The sequence below is a fragment of the Rhipicephalus microplus genome, unplaced genomic scaffold, assembly GCF_043290135.1.
Source record: "Rhipicephalus microplus isolate Deutch F79 unplaced genomic scaffold, USDA_Rmic scaffold_12, whole genome shotgun sequence".
In the NCBI taxonomy this organism is placed as follows: domain Eukaryota; kingdom Metazoa; phylum Arthropoda; class Arachnida; order Ixodida; family Ixodidae; genus Rhipicephalus; species Rhipicephalus microplus.
Genome location: NW_027464585.1, coordinates 34650287 through 34671718, shown reverse-complemented (window position 1 = coordinate 34671718; position 21432 = coordinate 34650287). Strand labels below are relative to the sequence as shown.

Sequence of the window (21432 nt, the reverse complement as noted above, 5' to 3'; positions counted from 1 at the left end):
GACACACACACATCTTTTGTCCGGTGGTGATCCACCATTGTGTGATAAATGTGGTGAGGCATTAACAGTTCTTCACGTTTTAATTCAATGTAAACAGTTAGACACTCTAAGAAGACAACACTTTCCATTATCCTACCGACAACATATACCTCTACACCCTGCAATGTTCGTTGGCAGGGAACCGCTTTTTAGTAATAAATCATTGTTAACGTTTCTAAAAGAAATTCATAATTTTCATATCATATACCCGGGCATTCCGTAGCACAACCTCTCCAGAGAGGTTCTTGCTGCAGTGGCTACACAGGAAAGCACTTGCCTCACGGCCCTTGGACGCAAGGGTACTAACGTGTGAGGTACTTGTGCTAATGCCATACATGTCCACCATCGTTTTTCATTATCACCAACTTTTGTCACCTATTCACACCACACACACCTTTCACGGCATGGTCATGATTTTATTACTTGTATGTTTTTACCCGCCTTACTGCGAGGAATTTTATGGCCCGTATACAGCCACTAATCACAATCATTGTCCACATTCCTTGTCCCATGAACTGGCACTCTTTGGCCATCAAATGGCCCTTGCGGCAAAAAACACCATATATCATCATCTCCCATGTTCCGCCAATTAACCCGGTCATGTGCTTGCTGCTGCCAGTTTATACCCGCAAACTTCTTAATCTCATCTGCCCACCTAACCTTCTCTAATCTCATCTGCCCACCTAACCTTCTGTCTACCCCTAACTCGCTTGCCTTCTCTGGGAATCCAGTTTGTTACCCTTAATGACCAGCGGTTATCTTGTCTACGCGCTACATGCCCGGCCCATGTTCCTTTTTTCTTTTTGATTTCAACTATGATATCCTTAACCCCCATTTGTTCGCTAATCCACTCTGCTCTCTTCTTGTCTTTTAAGGTTACACCTACCATTTTTCTTTCCATTGCTCGCTGCGTCGTCCTCAATTTAAGCTGAACCCTCTTTGTAAGTCTCCAGGTTCCTGCTCCGTAGCTAAGTACCAGCAAGATACGGCTGTTATATACCTTCCTCTTGAGGGATAGTGGTAATCTACATGTCATAATTTGAGAGTGCTTGCCAAATGTGCTGCACCCCATTCTTATTCTTCTAGTTACTTCAATCTCGTGGTTTGGCTCCGCAGTTGTTACCTGCCCTAAGTAGACATAGTCTTTTACAACTTGCAGTGCACTTTTACCTATCACGAAGCGCTGCTCGTTTCCGAGATTGTTGTACATTACTTTCGTTTTCTGCAGATTAATTTTAAGACCCACCTTTCTGCTTTCCTTGTCTAACTTCGTAATCATGAGTTGCAATTCGTTCCCGAAAAATAGCATAGCGAATGCCGGCCTACTACCCAAAACCTTATTATTAATGCCCTAGTGGGTACCAAGTGACTGTGCTTGCAGTAGTTACCCAATGAGTGTGTTGAAAAGGTTCTGCAAGGCCGCTCTTCTAGCTTTCACTGTGACTGTGCTGCGCCATGCGCAGGCCTGGCGTTTTTTCAGTGTGTATGTCTCGTCGCTTTCTGTACACATGGCATGCTTCCACGGTCTTCTGAAGACAATTCGACACCTACGGTCACGAAGATACTCGGACATCTACGACGTAGGAAACTCTCTGAATGTTCACATCATGGGCACGATCTAGGCTTTGATGAGGTGTGGACACATTGAGCTTGTGGTACATCTCCCGAGGTTAATTCTATTGTTGCTGCTATCCCACTCGTCGTAGCTTAGACCTTCTGGACATCATAACGATGTTTTGTAACTGGACGCACCAATGGGTGCAGAAAAAGCCCCGAGGAACACCGCTTTTCTCTTTCGTCCAACCCGGTGTTTCTGCAGAAGTGGGAACGTTTGGGAAAGACTGACAAGGTGGACGATGTTCACTTTCAAGAAAGCTGCATTCTGAAGACATATAAGCATATCATAAATTGAGAAGTCGAAATATTTCATGCTGCATGTACATTGAGGAGTGATGCAGTTTCTTGTTTATTTGTGAACCTCCCTGTGTACTTGTCATGAAGCTGCAAAAAAAAAGGGGGGGGTACCTGTGCAGCAACCAACTGCTGCTGCTTTGCAATCTCCCAGAAGAATCCTGGCAACAGGTATCCACTCTTTCGGTGGACTCCAGTTTTTCAGAGCAATTGGAAAAAAGTGTGCTTCAACTTTCCTGCAACTCGAGTTCGCCAGTCCCTGAGGAGGCAGAAAAACTTCAACTAATATTCTTCTATAATTCAGAGTTCGAAGAATACATCTACTGGCTCAGCAAAAAGGAGAAAGTGTGCCGCTAAGAAATATTCATTACAAGGACTGTGTGGGCTTACTGGTGCTAACAGAGATATGTGTGTCTTGTGTCATTTTAGGGAGAACACTTGGGAAAAAAAAGTAAAATGGCAAAAACAACCAAGAACAATGCGTAGATTTCAACCAGCGAATTAAAGAAACGCTTGATCTGTGCCACTGCCGCTCGAAAACGAAGAAAACTTGAGATACACGGGCTGAGTGAAAAAAAAAAAAATTGAAATTGCAATACCAGTGACTCTCAGTGATCTTGTTGGAAGATTTATCTGAGTGTAGAATGTGTCCATTCATTGTACAGCCATCATGCAGCAAGAAGCAAAATTACCGAATAGGTATAGGTACACAACAGATAGGCTCATGCTTTGTTTGCTGCTCACAAGCCCAAATCGTTACAGAAATTCAGCTATGCACTTGTTTGCAATTCGAATGCTCGTGACTAGTGTGTGATTATGGCAAGTGTTCTTGTGTCAATGCATTGATGTTTTCCTATTTTCACAATATTTGCCTTTTTTATTTGAACAATCCTGAGTGTTATCCACTGATAGACACCCATAAATCTATATACCTCAGAAGAAGAAAGTGCACTGATTTATACCGGCTAAACAGAGAAATAGCGTCGCTTCAGTGGGATTTTAAATGTGGCTAATACCTTACAGCAATGGCTCGGTTTCAATTTCCTATATGGTACGGCCCGCCGGGGTGCTTATAGCTATGCAATGTTAATGTGCACAGCGTCGAAGATCTCTATGCCAAGACTAGCAAAAGTAGCTTCTAAACAACTAAGCTGTAACCAGATGAGCCACAGCTTTTACACTTTGTTGAGCCGTGGCCACGAAAAACAAGAAGTTACAGGGGGACAAAACCTATCTTTAATTGACAAATACTCGCCCAGCACCACGCTTACACGAGCTATTACTTTTACCAAGGGCCTGCAAAGACTCCACACACACATCTAGGCCTTATGTTATACTCCTTGTGCTTAAATCAAGAAGTGTGGTGCCGCGCTCTTAACAATAAATCGTTGTGTAAGTGCTTCACACTGGCTACACTGCGCTTAGCTGTAGCATGCGACCCTTGTTTGGTTGGCGCAAAGTTCGACTGCAGCGCTGCGATGGCGGAAACTGCAACTGGCTGCCTTCTCCAAGGCGAAACGGCTGAAACTGAAAAAGAAGAAGAAAGTGACACCAGCAATAAAGACGGGCGGTCCATTCAGTGACATTTTCCCAGACGACTTCGGCGACGGTACCACTTTGTTGAAGTTCCAAGGGTGGCATCTGAACAGCAAGAATGTTCAACTATGGCGGGAGTGCATGAGAGCAGCTACCGAGACGCCATCTTGGCTACAGGGGTGCAACAGCTGCGAAAGTTGTGCCAATTTAATACTACTCCCCATCGTTGCACCGAGCTGCACCAAAATCATAAAATTTGTTGAAATTGCGCCACGCTGCACCAAAATGCTCGATCAACCTCAAAGGTTTGTCAGTTCAACTACCTGCAGTTTGTGTCATCTACCAAATAAAGCACGCAAACCCTAACCCTAAACCACGGTGGGAGATACATGCTTGTTAGGGGGGGGCACTCACAAGATGCTATCGACTTGATCAAGTAACAACGCTGCACGCCCATTGGTCTGCTGACTGCAGCGGGTAACGGGATAATGGCAGAATAACCAATGCATCAGCGGGGATAATGGAACTTCAAGACAGAAATGTGTTTCTGTAGTTACTAATGCTTCGCTAGAAATAGAAATTTCCTAGTCTGCAAATGCAGTTATAGCATGAGAGGAACTCAAGCTAAAGGGGTATGCCACTTTTCTGAGCACGAACAAGCTCAAAGTGCTGCGAACGCCGGCGTTGCCAGCGACCACGTTGGTTGTCGTAGCAGTGGCACATAAAACTTTTTCGTCTTTAAGTTGCGTCTTCCTGGCCACGGGCTAGCGATAGATATTCGTTGCCATCACTGGGGCTATGGGCACGCTGTTGTTACTTTAAAGCGAACTGAAGGGGCACCTAACACCGCAGTGGAAGAAAAAAAAAAAGGAGGGGGGTCGAAAATTTGCTGGCCTTGTTCTAACCCTTGCAGAATACTGCTTAAGCCGCCTTCGCCTCAGTACATTGGTGTCTTACGGAAAAGCGTGTGAAGGTTTAGAAGGGGCTGTTAGTGCTAGTCACAGCACACAGCTCATTTTGTTCAATTACTCATGCTTGTATACACCGCATAATTCTGAGTACCAGTATGATCACTGACGTCTAAAAACGTTACTGGTAATGATTTGGAGTAGTGTGTGACATTTGTGCGTCGCTAAAACGAATTAACAAAATTGTGCACCCATTTTTTTTTTTTCACCACCCTTACTCCTCTGTTCTACGAATCTCTCAAATTGAAGGTTACAAGCTTGGCAGATTCACATCTTAATTTGCAGAGTCTGTCAAAGGATTTGATTTGCCAATGTAACGTGGACTTTATCATTGTTTGCTGAGTGGGGCGATTCAAAATACCACGTTTTTTGAAATAGCAGTGCTGATGTTCACACTGTACAATTTAGGTGATGTTGAATAGTTTGTACTTATTTTTTTTTCTAAATGTAAGCCTTCTTTTTTTTATGTTTCTCCGAATTCGGTCTTTTGTGATAAAAAAAATGCATGTTTTTTGCGTAACACGCTCCAAATTCGTATTTTAGTGGTCCAAAAGTAACATTTCACTGCTTCGAAAATTGCTCTAAATTCTATTTCGGCTGTTGCGCCCCTGTGGCTAGAGGGAGATAAAGGCTTGGGACCGAACTTTACTCCGATTATTATTTCTTTCTGGTTTCCTTGTAGAGCCAATTATTGTGTACATATTTCTTTTTGAGGTGAATTTTGAGTGTCAGATTATTGTTTGCCGTTTTGTGCAGTATTCCAATTGGTTTGGCGCGCTATCGCAGACTTGTGTCTCTCAACTCCATTCACTCCAAGTGCTCCTGAGTTAAATCGTGACGTTAATGCGTGGCAAGTGATGGCACCCTGAGAAAATAGAAGGAAAACATGGGACAGTGCTAGGGACATATCAGTGGAATAAACTCTTTTCTATTTTAAAGGAACAAAGCACATGTGCCAGACGTCAGCCATACATAAAAATGCAGTCGATGAAGAATATGACAATGGCCGCTAAACATTTGGTTTGACATTGTACTTCTGGCACAGAGGGCGATGTTCTAGGGCAAGGCGTGCATTCTGTTTTGATTAGGAATCTTGCTCTTTTGTTTGCAGTAGGAACAGCATTTGTAGAAACAGTATGTGCACATTTCAGCTGACTGTCTTACTTAATATGGACAAATTACTGGAGTGCATTGTCATTACTAGGGTGTCTCCTTATTTTCGTAGGCTAAGCGGTCAAGAGAGGTGAACTGCTATATTGTAAGTATTGCCTAGGCAAAAGGCAAGCTTGTAGTGCTGCTTGTTCTAAGTATTGCCTAGGCAAAGGGCAAGTTTTTAGTGCTGCTTATTTGGTAAAGAAGTTTCTTTGACATAAAAATTGTAGTGCGTCACTCAAAATTCACTGTTTCCAACAACACTGCAGTGTTCAACGATGGCATGAAAAAGGAGCTCTTCTGCCTGGATGGCACCATCCCAGTGAGCTACAAAGGTCAGACACCTTGCGTTACTAGACCAAGGAATTTTCATTTGAATTTTCATTTCTTGATGACTCTATTGAAGGGGTATTACATGAGAGGTCGGTATATGCATTAAAAAAATAAAAAGCACGTTTTAAGATACATTGCAATGTAGTCTGAAAAGGTGGTCAAAAATGTGGAAGGACAGGTTGTGGCTGTGATTTCGTGAAAGGCTATTAAAGTCCGTTGCTTTATGAAAAAAGAATGAAGATGAGAAGGTGACAGTGCTGAGCAACTTGTTGCGGGTGACCAGTGCAACTAAAGGTGCGTGTCGGGGGGACAATGTATGGTGCCTTACTGAGGGAGCTGGGAAAAAAACATGTGAAGAAGACAAATGCTAGCGGTACAATAACGAGATGCGAGTAATGATAAGTGGGTTCTGTTTTTAGTGCCGCCATATGTTGACATCATATGAGTACTTGTAGTGAAGGAACGTTGTATAAAGAGCAACTGCAAGAAGAGCAACTGAAAGTGTACTAGCTATATCTAAGCTGAATATGGTGCTTTCCCCATTTGAACAAAGGCCTGTACTGAGTTGGCCCATTCAAACGATGTGAAGTGTGCCATTACCACCTATTGTTTGCGCTCAGCCATCTTGCATCCTGCAAACACACATTTGCAGTGGATAAAAAAAAAAAGCAGGCTTACTGTCTGCAATTGTGCTTTCCTTCTGGAGTGTGTTCTAAAAGGAGTTTGACCTGTGCTAAGTATCATACTGCATTTGCACTACCAGACAAACATCTGGTCGTCATACGTCTTTGCACTGCCTTGCTAACAAGTGTGGTGCCCTGTTTCATACTGGGAGCATTTAGAGAGAAGTGACACTTGCCTTGAAAAATTGACTGCCGATGATGATAGTGCTTGATGCGAATTCTGAGCACAGCTTTGTGTTGGGGCAAGACCAATTGTGTTTAAAGTTTGGTTATTTTGCGATGTATTAACTATGCCATGTGAAGTAGGACTGCACCCTCTACAAGAGTGGAAGCTTGGGCTAGTTGGTGCGCAGTCATATTTGCAAAATGTTTCAGCGGGCGAACAAAGGAAAAAGGACAGGGTAGACAGAAAAAGCGCTGACTTCCAACTAACTTTATTTCACAGAGTGGCAAGAATATGTAGAGGACCCGTCACACGTGTTTTGTTACTGATGTGTAGATTAGGCTTGCATTTTACCTTCATGCTCTGTTATCATCCTTTTTAGCAGTATATATTCTTGCCACTCTGTGAAATAAAGTTAGTTGGAAGTCAGCGCTCTTTCTGTCTACCCAGTCCTTTTTCCTTTGTTCGCGTGCTGAAACATCTTGTAAATATGCACCCTCTACATCATTCTTTATCATTTTTCAGATAAACGAGGTACTCATCTGCAAGGTATCATGTGCACTTCGTTGATGCTGCATGCGACTGAAGCTAGAGGCTGGATTTTCAAGCTCTGAAAAATTGGGTTCTATGTGCCAAATATTAATAGGCAGGCAAAACACAGTTTTAGGTGCCCAAAATCAGGAATGTAGGTGCAATAACTTTGTGAAAAATTCAAATTTTTGATGAAAGATATGTGCAACTTGTGTCTACAACAGGAAAGGATAAAGATATAATGGTTTATGATGGCACATAAGTGCCAAGGGCTTAGCATAGTGGTGCAATTGTCCTTTTTCCCGCATGGTTTGCAGTGCGCAGCCTTTTTTTTTTACTATCCAGCATGGTCAGTCAAGTGTTCACCGTCAAATAAACATGCTTCTGTATCTCTTTCTTTTTGACATGGGTGAGAAGGGCAGCACAGGAATGAGACAGCTGAAAAGCCAGTAGGGTTTTTTAGCCTTGTAATAACTGGGTCTAATTGCACAGGGTCAATTCCTCCTTTGTCAGTGAACACCTTAAAGGGCCCCTCACCAAGTTTGAGCATTTCCAGCTGGCAAGAGAAATGCATGCACTGGGCACTCATGGTTACTCTGCCAAGATTGGCTGCGCTACACACCACGGAAAGAGTTAAACTGTGAGACTGAACACCGCTTTCCTTACGGGCACACGCTCCAACATGGAGGAAGTTACATACAACAAGGAATGATCCTGTTTACGTCACAGTAGGACATGACACTGCGAGAATTATTTGAGGTGACATGTGTAGTTTCTCCAATCTGTTGCTTGAATAGAAGAATGAAAGTTGGTAGAAACGTTCAGCACTTGGTAGAAAAACACCTGTAAAAGCCACCCACCATGTCCTCAGCCATGGACGTCCCTTTCCTATTTTCCCCTCTCGTATCCCCTCGGTTATTTCTCTCATCTCTCTCTCTCATATTTATTTCTCATTATTTCTCTCATATCTCTCTTTCTCTCCTCTCGTATCTCCTCCGTGCTGCCATTTAGGATTACAAAAATAGCATCTTTTCCTCTCCTATTCTTGAACAACTGGTATCATGTTCATTGGGCAGTGTGGGGTGGCCGGGGCGTCTGGTTTCACTGCTGCTAGTGATTATTTTTCAGAAGTTCTTCATCTGATTGCCTCAAGGAGCGGAGTTGCTCCTCCCAAAGGTTTTTCGCTCTGTGCGTGGAGGTGGCAAAGTGTCCTTACTTTATGCTCTGTAGTATTAATTCTCTTTTTTGGCGTATAGCTCATGATAACGTCCGGAAAGTTACTCAATAAAATTGGGAAGTTTTCTGGCATCTAATGATGGTGCGTCTCAAGACTGGGACGCAGATATCACAAATTACCAGCACACCCACCCCGACTACAGCTGATGGCCTGCCAACACTAACGCCTGTTCAGCGACAGCCGGGCAGGGGGAGAGACGCTACAGCTCAAGCGTCTCCAGTTGGGCCAAGGTATAGATGGCAACGTGGATGGAGATGCATTGATTGAAACAGCCGACACCTGTGCAGACAATGGCACTAACACACTGATGGAACTTGGCAACACCAACAATCACGCCTCGATAAGTGATAAATTACCAGATCGTCCCAACGCGGACGAAGCGTACTGGAAGCTCAGCCAAACACTTCGGCAATTCAAAAAACAAGCCCAGGAAGACAACCTTGCCGCACTTCAGGCCCAGCAAAAGCAAATGGTTAGCAATAAGAGGATAGGACTGTGAGTACCGACACTCCCTTCACTGCCTAAAGATGATTAGAAAATTGTCATACGCCTGCAACAAGGCCTACCGTTGAAAGCGGCCAGTGCTCCTGAACTCGCAAGAGCAATCGTCGAAATCTGCGGCCATTAGTCTACGGACGAGAAGTACATTCTGCGTAATAACCAGAGCTGTAATGTTGCTATATTATTCACCAAGTTTTCCGAAGTGGCTGAACTTGTCCGAAAGTTCCAACAACCCGTCTTCAATGGCCGACCGCACCCGGTTCGCACCTGCATGGCTACTGGAGAAGGAGCACTCCATGGAGTGGAGCATGGTATTCAACCCTATATACATCTGGAGACTTACAAAGAGGGTTCAGCTTAAATTGAGGACGAGTAGCGAGCAATGGAAAGAAAAATGGTAGGTTTAACCTTAAGAGACAAGAAGAGAACAGAGTGGATTAAGGAACAAATGGGGGTTAAGGATATCGTAGTTGAAATCAAGAAGAAGAAATGGACATGGGCGGGGCATGTAGTGCGTAGACAGGATAACCGCTGGTCATTAAGAGTAACTAACTGGATTCCCAGAGAAGGCAAGCGGGTTAGGGGGAGACGGAAGGTTAGGTGAGCAGATGATATTAAGAAGTTTGCGGGTATAAATTGGCAGCAGCAAGCACAGGACCGGGTTGACTGGCGGAACATGGGAGAGGCCTTTGTCCTGCAGTGGACGTAGTCAGGCTGATGATGATGATGACATCTATGCATACGCACGCAAGGTGTCGAACTTGTGCGAGCCAGAATAATAGGCAACACCAAGAGCGCAGCCCTCACTTTCCATTCGGACAAGCTTCCTCGAATTGTCTATTTTTACAGAGGTGCCAACCATTTCGTGCTACGTTGCAAGTTTGCAAAATCTACAGAGAAAAGGGACACCTTGGGGTTGTTTGCCCATAATTTGATAAACCCATCTATGTTGGACACACAATCCTCCACCGGACATCCTTGCCATACCGGGGATCCTGCTTGTTCCAGGAGACTTAAGCCAGTGAGCGACCAACTCAATGAAAAAAAAAAAAAGTGTGAAAAAACTACCTTCGCAAGCTTCTGAGATGCCACCAAGATGGTTTTCTTATGAAAGTAAAAAAGAAGCTCTCAAGTTTGGAGGGCCCATCACGCTGACTCAATATAAATCTTGATCCTGTCCTCCCTTGAAACAAAGACTCCTGGCGACCAAGATAATGAACCAGGCAGCCAAGTAACACCAGGGGATAAAGACTCCAGATCTAGAGGTAAAGTGGGCTTCCACGGCCACTCCACTTATACACAGCCAGGTGTATGAACAGGTTGTAACAGAAAACAAACAACTCAAAGTGCAAATTACGAGCTACACTCAGAAAATAGACCTGTTAGAGAACAAAATTGAGCTGCTTCTAGAACAAAGGCAGGCACAATCAACGCAATCTCCTCAGGTACAATTGCAACAACAGACACCTACTGTAAGGTCTAGCGAGAGGAAATGGCTGCTTCCCATTGCTCTTACGAACGAGCTACATAGCCAAGTGTCACAAACTAGCAGATCGAGGAACTCCAACAAGCTTTGCTAGAGCGATTACAAAAAGCCTGTAACAGCAAGCAAGCCAACAATTCCAGTTTCTTATCGAGAATTTCAAGATTGATTGATTGATTGAAACTTTATTTTTGTCCTGAGAAGACGCAGGAGAGACCCCGCGCCACCCGGCTAATCGCACGTAGGGACTGTCAAGCTGAGCTTGGCAGCCCGTTCAGCCCGTTATGCAGCCCTGATCCTTAAGTTCAGGGCTGCATAAGAGCGCAGCCCACCTGTCCTCGCTGAGGGCGAAGCCGATGGCTTCACATTCCCACAACACTTGATTGAATGTGGCTAACAGTCCACAAGCGGGGCAATCCGCACTTGGATACCGTTCAGGGTAGATGGCATGAAGAATTACAGGGTTAGGATACGCACTGGCTTGCAATAGTCTTAGGGTGACTGCCTGCACCCTGCACAAGGCTGGGTGTGGGAGAGGGAGTACCCTTCTTGACAGATAGAAAGAAGTGCTTTGTTATTTCGTTGAACGTAAGTAAGGGTTCCCAGCGAGGCAGAGGGATTATGGAGGCGGCGCGGCGACCCTTTTTGGGTTAGAGGTAGAGCCCTCAATCGAACCCAGGTGAGCTGGAAACCAAGTGAGAGAATGGGGCGTGATACTCCTGACGCTTTGGAGAATGCGGAGGGTCTGAGGGGCTACCATACCGGTTTCGTAGGCTTTGATAGCCACCTTGGATTCGCTGTATATTGACTCTCTGCGACTATCTAGCATAGCCAGCGCGATGGCAACCTGTTCGGCTATCACGGGCTACGATGTGCATACCGTGGCGGAGCAAGGGAGCCTGGAATTTCAGTTGACGATGGAAACAGCGAATGCCTCTTGTTGGACATATGGCGCAGCATCCACAAAGCTTGCATCAGTGGGGTTGCAACGGACGTGCTCGAGCAGAGCTCTACCCCTGGCCCTACGCCGACCGACGTTGTGCGCAGGGTGCATATTGCGGGGAATGGATACGATGCGCAGTTGAGACCTGATTTTTCTGGGAATCTGTATGGAATCGAGGCACTGGTCAATAGAGTTGAGACCCAAATCATCGAGTATCTTGCGGCCCGATTTGGTTCCAGAAAGCCTGAGTGGCTGTGAGCGCTCTTGCGCCTCGATTATCTCTTCGAGTGTATTGTGAACACCGAGCTTGAAAAGGTTTTCAGTGCGAGTGCTTACAGGCAAGCCAAGTGCGAGCTTGAAGACCTTTCTTATGAGGGAATTGAGCTTACTTCTCTCTGCAACATGCCAATTATACATGGCCGCCGAGTACGAAAGGTGGCAGAGCACAAACGCATGTATGATGCGAATGAGATTGTCTTCCTTGATCCCCGGTGTCTGTTGGTGATCCTCCGGATGAGGCCGAGAGCACTTTCCGTCTTGGTAGTGATCTGTCTGAGTGCAGCTCCGTTGGCGCCGTTGGACTCGATATACATTTCCAATATTCGGAGCGAATCCACTCTGGACACTGGGGTCCTGTCACCTGTGAAAAGCCGTATTTCACTTTAAGACACAGGTTTCCAGTCACGGTGGCCGCCGCCTCGGGGTCTTTTCATGTAGAGCAGAAGTTCAGATTTCGATGATGAGCACCTGAGACCGGTGGGACGGAGGAAACGTTCGGTCACGTCGATTGTGCGCTGCATGGCTTCCTCCACTTGACCGTCGCTCCCGCCGGTGCACCAGATGGTTATATCATCTGCGTAGATAGTATGATTGATTCCTTGAATCTTAGTTCTTTGGAGAGCCTGATAATCACGGTGTTAAATAGTGTTGGTGAAATAACTGAGCTCTGAGGCGTGCCGCGTGAACCGAGGTTGATCTCTCGTGAGAAGTACCCTTCGATCTTGAGCTTGGTAGTTCTCTGGTAAAGAAAGGATCTCACGAAGTCGTAGACCCTCTTCCCTAGCCCTAGGCTGGCAATAGACTGGAGAATGAATTCGTGAGAAACGTTGTGGGAAGCCTTCTCCAGGTCTAATCCAAGGATGGCTCTGGTATCTCCTGTGCTCCGGTCGGTGATCTGATGCTTTATCAGCTTCATGGCATCCTGTGTCGAGAGACCAGCTCTGAAACCAATCATATTGTGGGTGTACATGTCATTGGTCTCGAGGTGGACCTTGAGTCGGTTCAGAAGGGCGTACTCTGCGACCTTACCGACACAGGAAGTTAAGGAAATCGGTCTTAGATTATCTATTCCTGGTGCTTTACCAGGTTTTGGGATTAGAACTGTGTAGGCCGTCTTCCACTGTGCGGGGACCTCCCCACTGCGCCACACTTCATTAATCTTTTCCGTAAGGAATTCGATGGAGTCATCATCAAGGTTCTTGAGCATCTTATTGGTTATGCCATCAGGGCCAGGTGCGGATTTGGCATTTAGGGAAAAGAGAGCCTGCCGTATCTCGGCCACAGTATAGTCGTGGTCCAACTCCGGCACGTCACACCCCGCGTAGTCCGGAAACTGTGTGGGTGCAGAGCTATCCACGACTCGCAGATACCTGTCTATGAGCTTGTTGACAACCAATTTGTCCGGGTTAGAGTCAGTAGCAAGATGGATGGCTCGCGCGAGGGATCGCCTCTGGCTGGACCTGGTGCTGCCCTGATCGAGAAGGTGTTTGAGACGACCCTAGCTCTTCCCAGATCTGAGCTGACCCTTAATGCTCTCGCAGAGCTCATGCCATTGTTGTCTACACAAGGTCTTGCAGTGCTCCTCGATTGCCCTGTTAACCTCGGAAACCTTCTTGCGGAGCCTCCTGTTATGCTTCTGTCCTTTCCACCTCGTGAGTAGGGCCTGCTTGGCTTCTAGTAGGTGTGCCAATCTGCTGTCCATGTTTTCAACATCGAGGTCAGTGACGACCTCCTTCGTCGCTGCCGTGGCGTCATCTCTGATTTCTTTGTACCATCCTTCAAAGTCTGTCCAAGCCGTCGGTGCTCTCTCAGCTCTGACTTCGCGAAAAACGTCCCAGTCGACCACCTTGAATTTTTTCGTCCTAAAGCGAGCAATCGTGAAGGATACCTCGATGACGTAGTGGTCACTTCTGAAGTCTAGAGCCGTGTTGACCCACTTGACCCCACCTATATTCTTCACAAAAGTCAGGTCCGGGGTGGTATCCCGACACGTGGAGTTACCTCTCCTAGTGGGGAAATCCTTGTCAGTGATAAGCGTCAAGTCGGCTTCTGTCGCAGTCTGCCATAGCTCGCGTCCCTTAGGGGTATCATACATGTATCCCCACACGCTGTGTGGGGCGTTGAAATCCCCTACGATGACAAGGGGGTAACTATTAGCCATCGCGCCCTCAGTCGGTGGCGCTAGTACATTGCGTTGGGCTGGGACCTGCAAAGGAGTTGGACCGGGATCTCTCCTCGCATCGACCTCTTCTAACTTGCCTATGCTTTCACTCAGTGCTCCTAATCCCATCTTGGGGTGTGCCACGGCTTGAATTTTCGCTAAGGCAGCCTGCATGTTGACGAAGGAAACCTTGAGTTTCGACAGTAAATTTACCGGCTCTTCTTGTGTGTTGTCAACCGCTCGGCGCTTGGTTCCGCTAGGCCTGTGAAGTGCCTCAAGCGTATCCATGGCGACCGGGGTTGGGGCGGGCTGCGCCGAAGGGGGTGAGGACGCGAGCTTTCTAATCTCCACCATCTCTGCAGCTAGCCTGCTCATTTCTTGCTTAAGCTGCGCGTTTTCTTTCCTCAGCTGCTCGTTAGCGCGTCGCATCTCGTCGAGCTCACTCGCGTGGGGAGAACCGCGATTCGATTCGTCGCATCTAGGAGACGCGTCTTCCTCGGGCCTTGTTGGCCCAGGAGAGCGTCGGTTTCTTGCTGTTAGAGGTGGTCGGCGTGCAGGAGTGGGACCTGGTTGGCCCCGACGAAACGTGCCCCGGCCTTGAAGTGGAACGAGGCTGAGAAGTGGAACTTCCCTGCGCTGAGCATCCGTGATGGGTGACGAAGACTGGAACTCCCGCAGTGTCGAGGTGACGTTGCGGGGACAGTGACGCAGCACCAGCTATTTTGGCACGCTCACTGCGACGATGGTGCACAATGTACGGGATCTTGAACCTTTGAGCACAGTCTTTGCTAGCCGTGAGATGCTGGCCACCACAGAGTTTGCACTTGGGAGTACGCACATGTTGCTTGTTGGGGCTTGCGGCACCACAGCTTGGCAAATCGTGTCACCGGGAGTGGGTTACACGTCAGCGCGATGACCAAGACGGCCGCACGCATAACACACGTCGATTTGCTTGTAATAGAGAGCACTGCATCAGCACTGGTCTATACCTGACAAAGTTTGTTACACGATACCCGTTGAAAGTGATGATGACCGTGCCAGTTTGGGCTATTATCTTGGCTGCTAAGGCGAGTGGATTATTTGTGTTGACAATCTTCGCATCGATGACGTCAGGGCTGTCTTGAAGTGGGACGTTGCGAATCCCCCCTTTGCAAGTGGAGTGTGGGACAGTCTCATAGGCACCTTGCCCGAAATGAGTATTTGCTTCATCCGAACGTATTCGTGTGCTTTTTCGTGCTTGGGAGTACTGGCAACCATAATATTTTGCTGCAGATTTGGGCATAGAGTATCCTGGCACAAATCATCCTGGCTTATGCCAGCGGCAACTAGTATTGCGTCTGCCACCGTAGCTGCGCCAATTTTCGAGATTTGAGTCCACCTCTCGGCCGGATCACAATCTTGATGTCATCTTGAGGAAGGGAGGGCATCTTTCCCGCCTGTATTACTTTGGACTTCAGTGCAGCGCCACTCAATTTGCCGTGGCGTGCGCCCGGCTGTGACGATGGCGCGTTAGAGTCAGCAGTGCGTGTTTTGGCGCCAGCTCTTCTGGCCCCAGCGGACTGCCAACCTTTATCTTGAGTAAACTCTTCTTCTGAAATATCCTCTCCATGCACTTCATACTCCATGGTGAGCAAATAATTCCGCGCACCGGGCCTCCGAAGGGTCGGCGGCAGGCGAGAACAAGCCCAGCAAAAGCGCGGTCTCCCAAGCCACTCGTTAGGGTTAAAGAGGGCACTGCTCCACAGGAAAAAAAATTGTTCCTAACTTGACAAAAACTCACTCACTGTGGTCAAATATGGTATCGGTAGGATCCTGATGACTTCTCGGAACCGATGCGAGCAACAGTTCATGAGCACTTGAAGAAAAACTCAAGAAACACAGATTTAGTTGCGCGTCCACAGGAGCCGTACGAACGCAGCCTCCCATTCCGCGTCTCTTTCCAGAGCTAAAATGTCATGTAGATGGAACGCTTCAGAGCATTCTAAAGAGCAAATGGCAGCCCACTATTGACTGCAAAAGCCCAGAAACGAAGGTCCTAACGTTAGATGCAGAAGGAACTGCCTGCAGTTAATCATGGCTAAGCACTTTCAGTCGCAAAAGAATCTGACATTGTGGTCTTGGAATTGCCATTCTTTTAAAAGCAAACACAGCTCTCTAACACAATTAATGCATACAGCATTGGTCCAGTATGATGCAATCTGCTTACAGGGGAAGGGCTTGAAGCCGCTGACAGGCTATCACCTATCAGACACAGCAGATCCCAAAGTGGCCCCCATGGTAAAGAAAGACTTGGTAATTACATATGACAGCCACTCCACTCCAAAAATATCCTCACAAAAGCTCACTATAGGGCCAGCAAAGAAGGGGTGTCCCAAAGTAGTTAGCTGCTGTCTATACAGCCCACCCCAAGTGTGTTCAGTGCACTTTAACACGCTAATATGCGCATCTAATAACAACATAACTGGCAATGATCGCTTATTCTTTCTTGGCGACTTCAATGCGTAGAGCACTACATGGGGCTATAGAGTAGATCGTCCAAAAGCGACCAAGCTGTTGGAGGCAACCAACACTATGGTTCAAAGTTGCTTACACTTCCGGGTATATCAACCAGACAAGAAGTAGTGTCACAGAAGACATCACACCAGACCTTGCCTTTATGAACATTATGCGGCAAGGGCAATGAAATAACCTCAGGGAAGCCCTTGGAAGTGACCATTATGTAACACAAATTCAATACAGCTCGACCTGCCTTAGATGCCCACTGTATCATATTTGATACATTGAATATGATACCTCAATAACACTACTAAAAGCTACTATAGGTGTCACGATTAGTGGCTAGAATTGACATCTTATGAAAAAAGTGCAGTGGCTTACATGTTATATGATTGTAAATATTTATTTACAATTATTAGTAATAATTAAGGTATGTCTCAAACAAAACTTCATTCATATATTAACTGTACAAGAGGAAAAAAATCAGCGTTCTCTAGCAATTTTTTTTTAACATATAACTGTTCCTTGCCATTACAGGGTTGATACCTGTGCTGTTTCCTGTAGGACGGTATATGACACAGTCATCTGCAAAAAGCGGATGCTAGAAGAGATGTTTGATGGAAGGTAATTGAAATAATGAGATAAAGTGATGGTCTGAGCACTGTACCTTGCGGCACACCAGAGAATATAGACCTGCTGACCCACAGGTCGCGGGATTGAATCCCGGCTGCGTGTAGAGGTCGCCACCCTTCAGTCATTTAGTTCGGCTGCCACTAGCATGTGGCGCCCCTGAGATTGTATATATTCTGCCCCGAATAAAGTGGGGGGCCCTTTTTTCGTTAGCTGAGCAGCTGTCGTGCGTATCCTCTCTCTCCGCGGGCACGGGCCGCTCGTGCTCCGGCACGCTCGCGCGGTACCAGTCACAAGACATGGTGTCAGAAGTGGCTGCGTAACGCCCCCTCATCCCGAACTCGCCCGTACCGCACGACGATGGCCCTCGACGGAGTGGCGCCGAAAAAGCTCAGCCTCAACCTCCAGCCACCAGCACCAGCCACCAGCACCAGCCACCAGCACCAGCCACCGGCGAATGAACTGTACGAGTCGTCGCGTTTTCACCGGCGTGTTCAGTTACCCGACGAGAGCGTCGACGCCTACTACGCCGAACTGTGTAGAATGGTGAAGCGGTGCAACTATCCGTCAGCTGAGGTGGAGCAAAGGCTTGTACGCGATAGATTCGTCGTCGGCCTCCGCGACTGGCGTCTTTCGGACCAGCTTTGCCGGAACGCGAAGTTGACGTTCAAAGAAGCATGGATGCAGGCCCGTCAATCAGAAGACGCCGACAAAGAAAAAACGTTGCCTCAAAACTGCGCAGAGCACTCCCGCGAGCTACACCTCGACGCCGTACGAGATAAGAAGTTCGCCTCTCGGCGCCGCAACTACGGTAAGCGGCCTTCGCCCCCGCGGAAAGCAGAGCGCTCCTGCCAGCCGTCAACATGTGAATTCTGCGGCCGCGCGTCACATCCACGTTCTAACTGCCCTGCTCGAAACTCCGTCTGCAACTTCTGCAAAAAGAAAGGACACTTTGCGAAAGTGTGCCGCGCGCGGCAGGCAAAACAGAAGCTCGGCTCCATTCAGCTACACGCTGTCGGGACGCTCGCCGCGGCAAAGTTCGTCGACATCACCGTTGACAACTACACAGCGCAGTTCAAGGTCAATTCCGGAGCCGAGGTGTTCGCCGTTCCGAGCGACTTCCCTGCATTGCCGGCCAAGCTCGACCCCGTCTGCTCACCGGACCTGGCGGTCAGCCGCTGCGCGTGCTGGGTTCGTACATGGCGAGACTTCGGTGGCACGGGAAAATGAGCTCTCAGCGCTTGTACGTGATCCAGTCTCTCACCGTACCTCTTCTTGGACTGCCGGCGCTTCAAGCTCTGGAAGTTGTAAAGTTTCTCGACGAACTACAGACTCCGAAAGCAACAATGCGTGCTGAGCTCTTCCAGGGATTGGGCACCCTCAAGGACAAGTACACTATCCTTCTGAGACCTGGCGCCGTACCCTTCTCCCTAAGTGTGCCTCGCAGGATTCCCATCCCGCTACGCGGGGTCGTCCGTCATGAGCTTGACAAACTGGAGGAAGGAGGCGTGATCGGCAGGGTCGACAACCCAACCCCGTGGTGCTCTGGTCTCGTTGTAGTACGGAAAGCCGATTGTTCCTACCGGCTGTGCGTTGACTTGACTCAGCTGAACAAGGTTGTCCTCCCGGAACGCCACATCCTATCAACTGTAGAGCAAGTCCTTGGCCTCCTTGGTGACGCAACAGTTTTCTCCAAGCTGGATGCAACAGCCAGTTTTCATCAGGTTAAACTATCTGCAGACTCCCAAGAGCTCACAACGTTCATCTCCCCATTTGGCCGATACTGCTTCTGCCAGCTCCCCTTGGGCATCACCTCCGCGCCGGAGTACTTTCAAAAACAGATGGCCAGGATCCTGGAGGGCCAGGAAGGAGTCCCCAATATGATAGACGACATTCTGGTCTTTGGGCGCACCCGCGAGGAGCACGATGCCAGACTGAGCCAGGTGCTGTCTCGCCTTGCAAAAGCAGGCATCACGTTGAACCAAGACAAGTGTCGTTTTGGTGTCTCCGAAGTCTCATTCCTAGGAGTCATTGTTTCAGCACAAGGCATCAGGCCAAGTCCAGACAAGGTCGAAGCAATCAAAGCCATGGAGGCTCCAACTGACATCGCAGGTGTCCGGCGACTGCTCGGAATGGTGAACCATCTTGCCCGGTTTTTGCCTTGCATCTCAGAGGTCACAGCTCCCATCAGAGCACTTCTAAACAAGTCTGCGACTTGGGTGTGGCAGCATGAACAAAATGCTGCATTCGAGAAAATCAAGGAACTCCTGACATCAGACCGTTGCATGGCCAAGTACCATCCATCATACGCCACCACAGTTTCGGCTGACGCAAGCTCATTCGGACTGGGCGCAGTCTTGCTGCAGACACAGCCCTCTGGAGAGCGCCGCCCAGTTGCGTTTGCTTCGAGATCAATGACCGAGACAGAGCAGCGTTACAGCCAGACAGAAAAGGAAGCGTTGGCAACAACATGGGCTATCCAACGGTTTGACGAATTCGTCCGCGGCATCACCTTTGATGTTGAGACAGATCACCTACCACTCTTCGGCAAGATGGATCACCTACCACTCTTCAGACAGATCACCTACCACTCTTCGGCAAGATCTTTTCGGCAAGATGGAGCTGGACATGCTGTCGCCTCGCATATAGAGGCTCAGGTTAAAGACCATGCGATACCAGTTCCGAATGCTCAACGTGCCAGGAAAGCTGTTAGCTACGGCAGATACCTTGTCACGCATCACCCAAAAGGCGTCCCTCCCCCTGGACACCGTGGAATTGTTTGTTGCTCAAGTGGTCAGCGGCATGTCAGAAGCCTTGCCACTAAGCCCAGAGGACGTGCGACAAGCACAAGAGTCCGATGGCGAATGCAGAGCCCTCACCTCCTTCTGCCAGAATGGTTGGCCACAGAAGTCCAAACTGCCACTGTACCTCTCCCAGTATGCCTCAGCAGCAGACGAGCTCTCTGTCTGCCACGGTGTTCTACTGAAAGGCGCCAGGATGGTCATCCCGCAATCTCTTCGGCCGGCTGTTTTGACGCTGTTGCACGAAGGACACCAAGGCATCAACAGGACGAAAGCTCTCGCTCGAGAGTCCATTTGGTGGCCTGGCATTTCGGCAGACATTACCTCTCTGGTAACTAACTGCGAGCAATGTGCTTCCACTCGGGTGAACCTTGCAGAGCCCCTGGTCTCCACGGTCCTACCTGGACGTCCCTGGGAACTTGTCGGCATGGACCTGTTCCACCTCCACAGCCAGGCATTCATCTTGGTGGTGAACTACCACTCCAGGTACCCTGAAGTTGTAACCATGAGGAGCACAACGGCTCAGGCAGTCATTGACGTTCTCAAAAGCATCTTTGCCCGGCATGGGATTCCGCGAGAGGTCAGATCAGACAACGGTACACCGTTCTCTTCACGCGAGTTTGCAGCATTGGCGGCATCTTACGGCTTTGACCACGTCACCAGCAGTCCGCACTATGCGCAATCGAACGGCGAGGCGGAGAGAATGGTCAGGACCATCAAGGAGTTGTTTCGCAAAGCAACAGACCCTCATCTGGCCTTGCTCAGCTACCGGGACACCCCCGGAGTCGATGGCTTCAGCCCGGCCCAGCTCTTGATGGGACGACAACTCCGAACCAAAGTGCCGAAACAGGACTCCCAGTTATGTCCTCACTGGCCGTCGAGGAAAGACGTGAAGAGAAAAGATGCAGCCTACAAGCAGAAACAGGCCGCTGACTTTAACAGGCATCACAGAGCTCAAGGTCTGTCATCGCTCCGAACAGGCCAGTGTGTCTGGGTACGACCTGATCAGGTCAAAGCTACAGTGCTTAGCCCAGCACGCCAACCACGAAGTTATGTCGTGGAAACGGAGCAGGGTGGCGTCCTACAACGCAACCGGCGTCACCTAGTGCCTTTTGCATTTCCTGCGCCAAGGGTGGAACCACCGCCGTCTGAGGAGCAGGAGCCACAGCGAACTACTACAGTGCAACCACCCGATTCCCTTGGACTGCCCCCTGCAGACAGTGACTGCAGTGATGATGTGACACGAACACGTAGTGGCCGCCGTGTTGTGCCTCCGAACCGCCTGAACTTGTGATGTGCAGTGTCTGGCGTCCTTCGTCTTCCGTCTGGTCTTCAAGAGGGGAGATGTAGAGGTCGCCACCCTTCAGTCATTTAGTTCGGCTGCCACTAGCATGTGGCGCCCCTGAGATTGTATATATTCTGCCCCGAATAAAGTGGGGGGCCCTTTTTTTGTTAGCTGAGCAGCTGTCGTGCGTATCGTCTCTCTCCGCGGGCACGGGCCGCTCGTGCTCCGGCACGCTCGCGCGGCACCAGTCACAAGACAGAAGGTAATTGAAATAATGAGATAAAGTGATGGTCTGAGCAC

The 21432-nt window shown here is 48.4% G+C and overlaps 1 protein-coding gene across 2 annotated transcripts in view; it reads left to right on the top strand.

Annotated features, from left to right (window-relative positions):
* TSG101 (tumor susceptibility gene 101) overlaps window positions 1-21432 on the top strand; it is a 282331-nt gene that overhangs the window by 27974 nt on the left and 232925 nt on the right. The window contains exon 3 of one of the 2 annotated variants that reach the window (XM_037418098.2): window positions 5876-5941. The exons of the other annotated variant lie outside the window; for it this stretch is intronic. Coding sequence (XP_037273995.1) covers window positions 5876-5941 — 66 coding nt within the window. The remainder of the gene's footprint in view (window positions 1-5875; window positions 5942-21432) is intronic. 2 annotated transcript variants of the gene reach the window in all.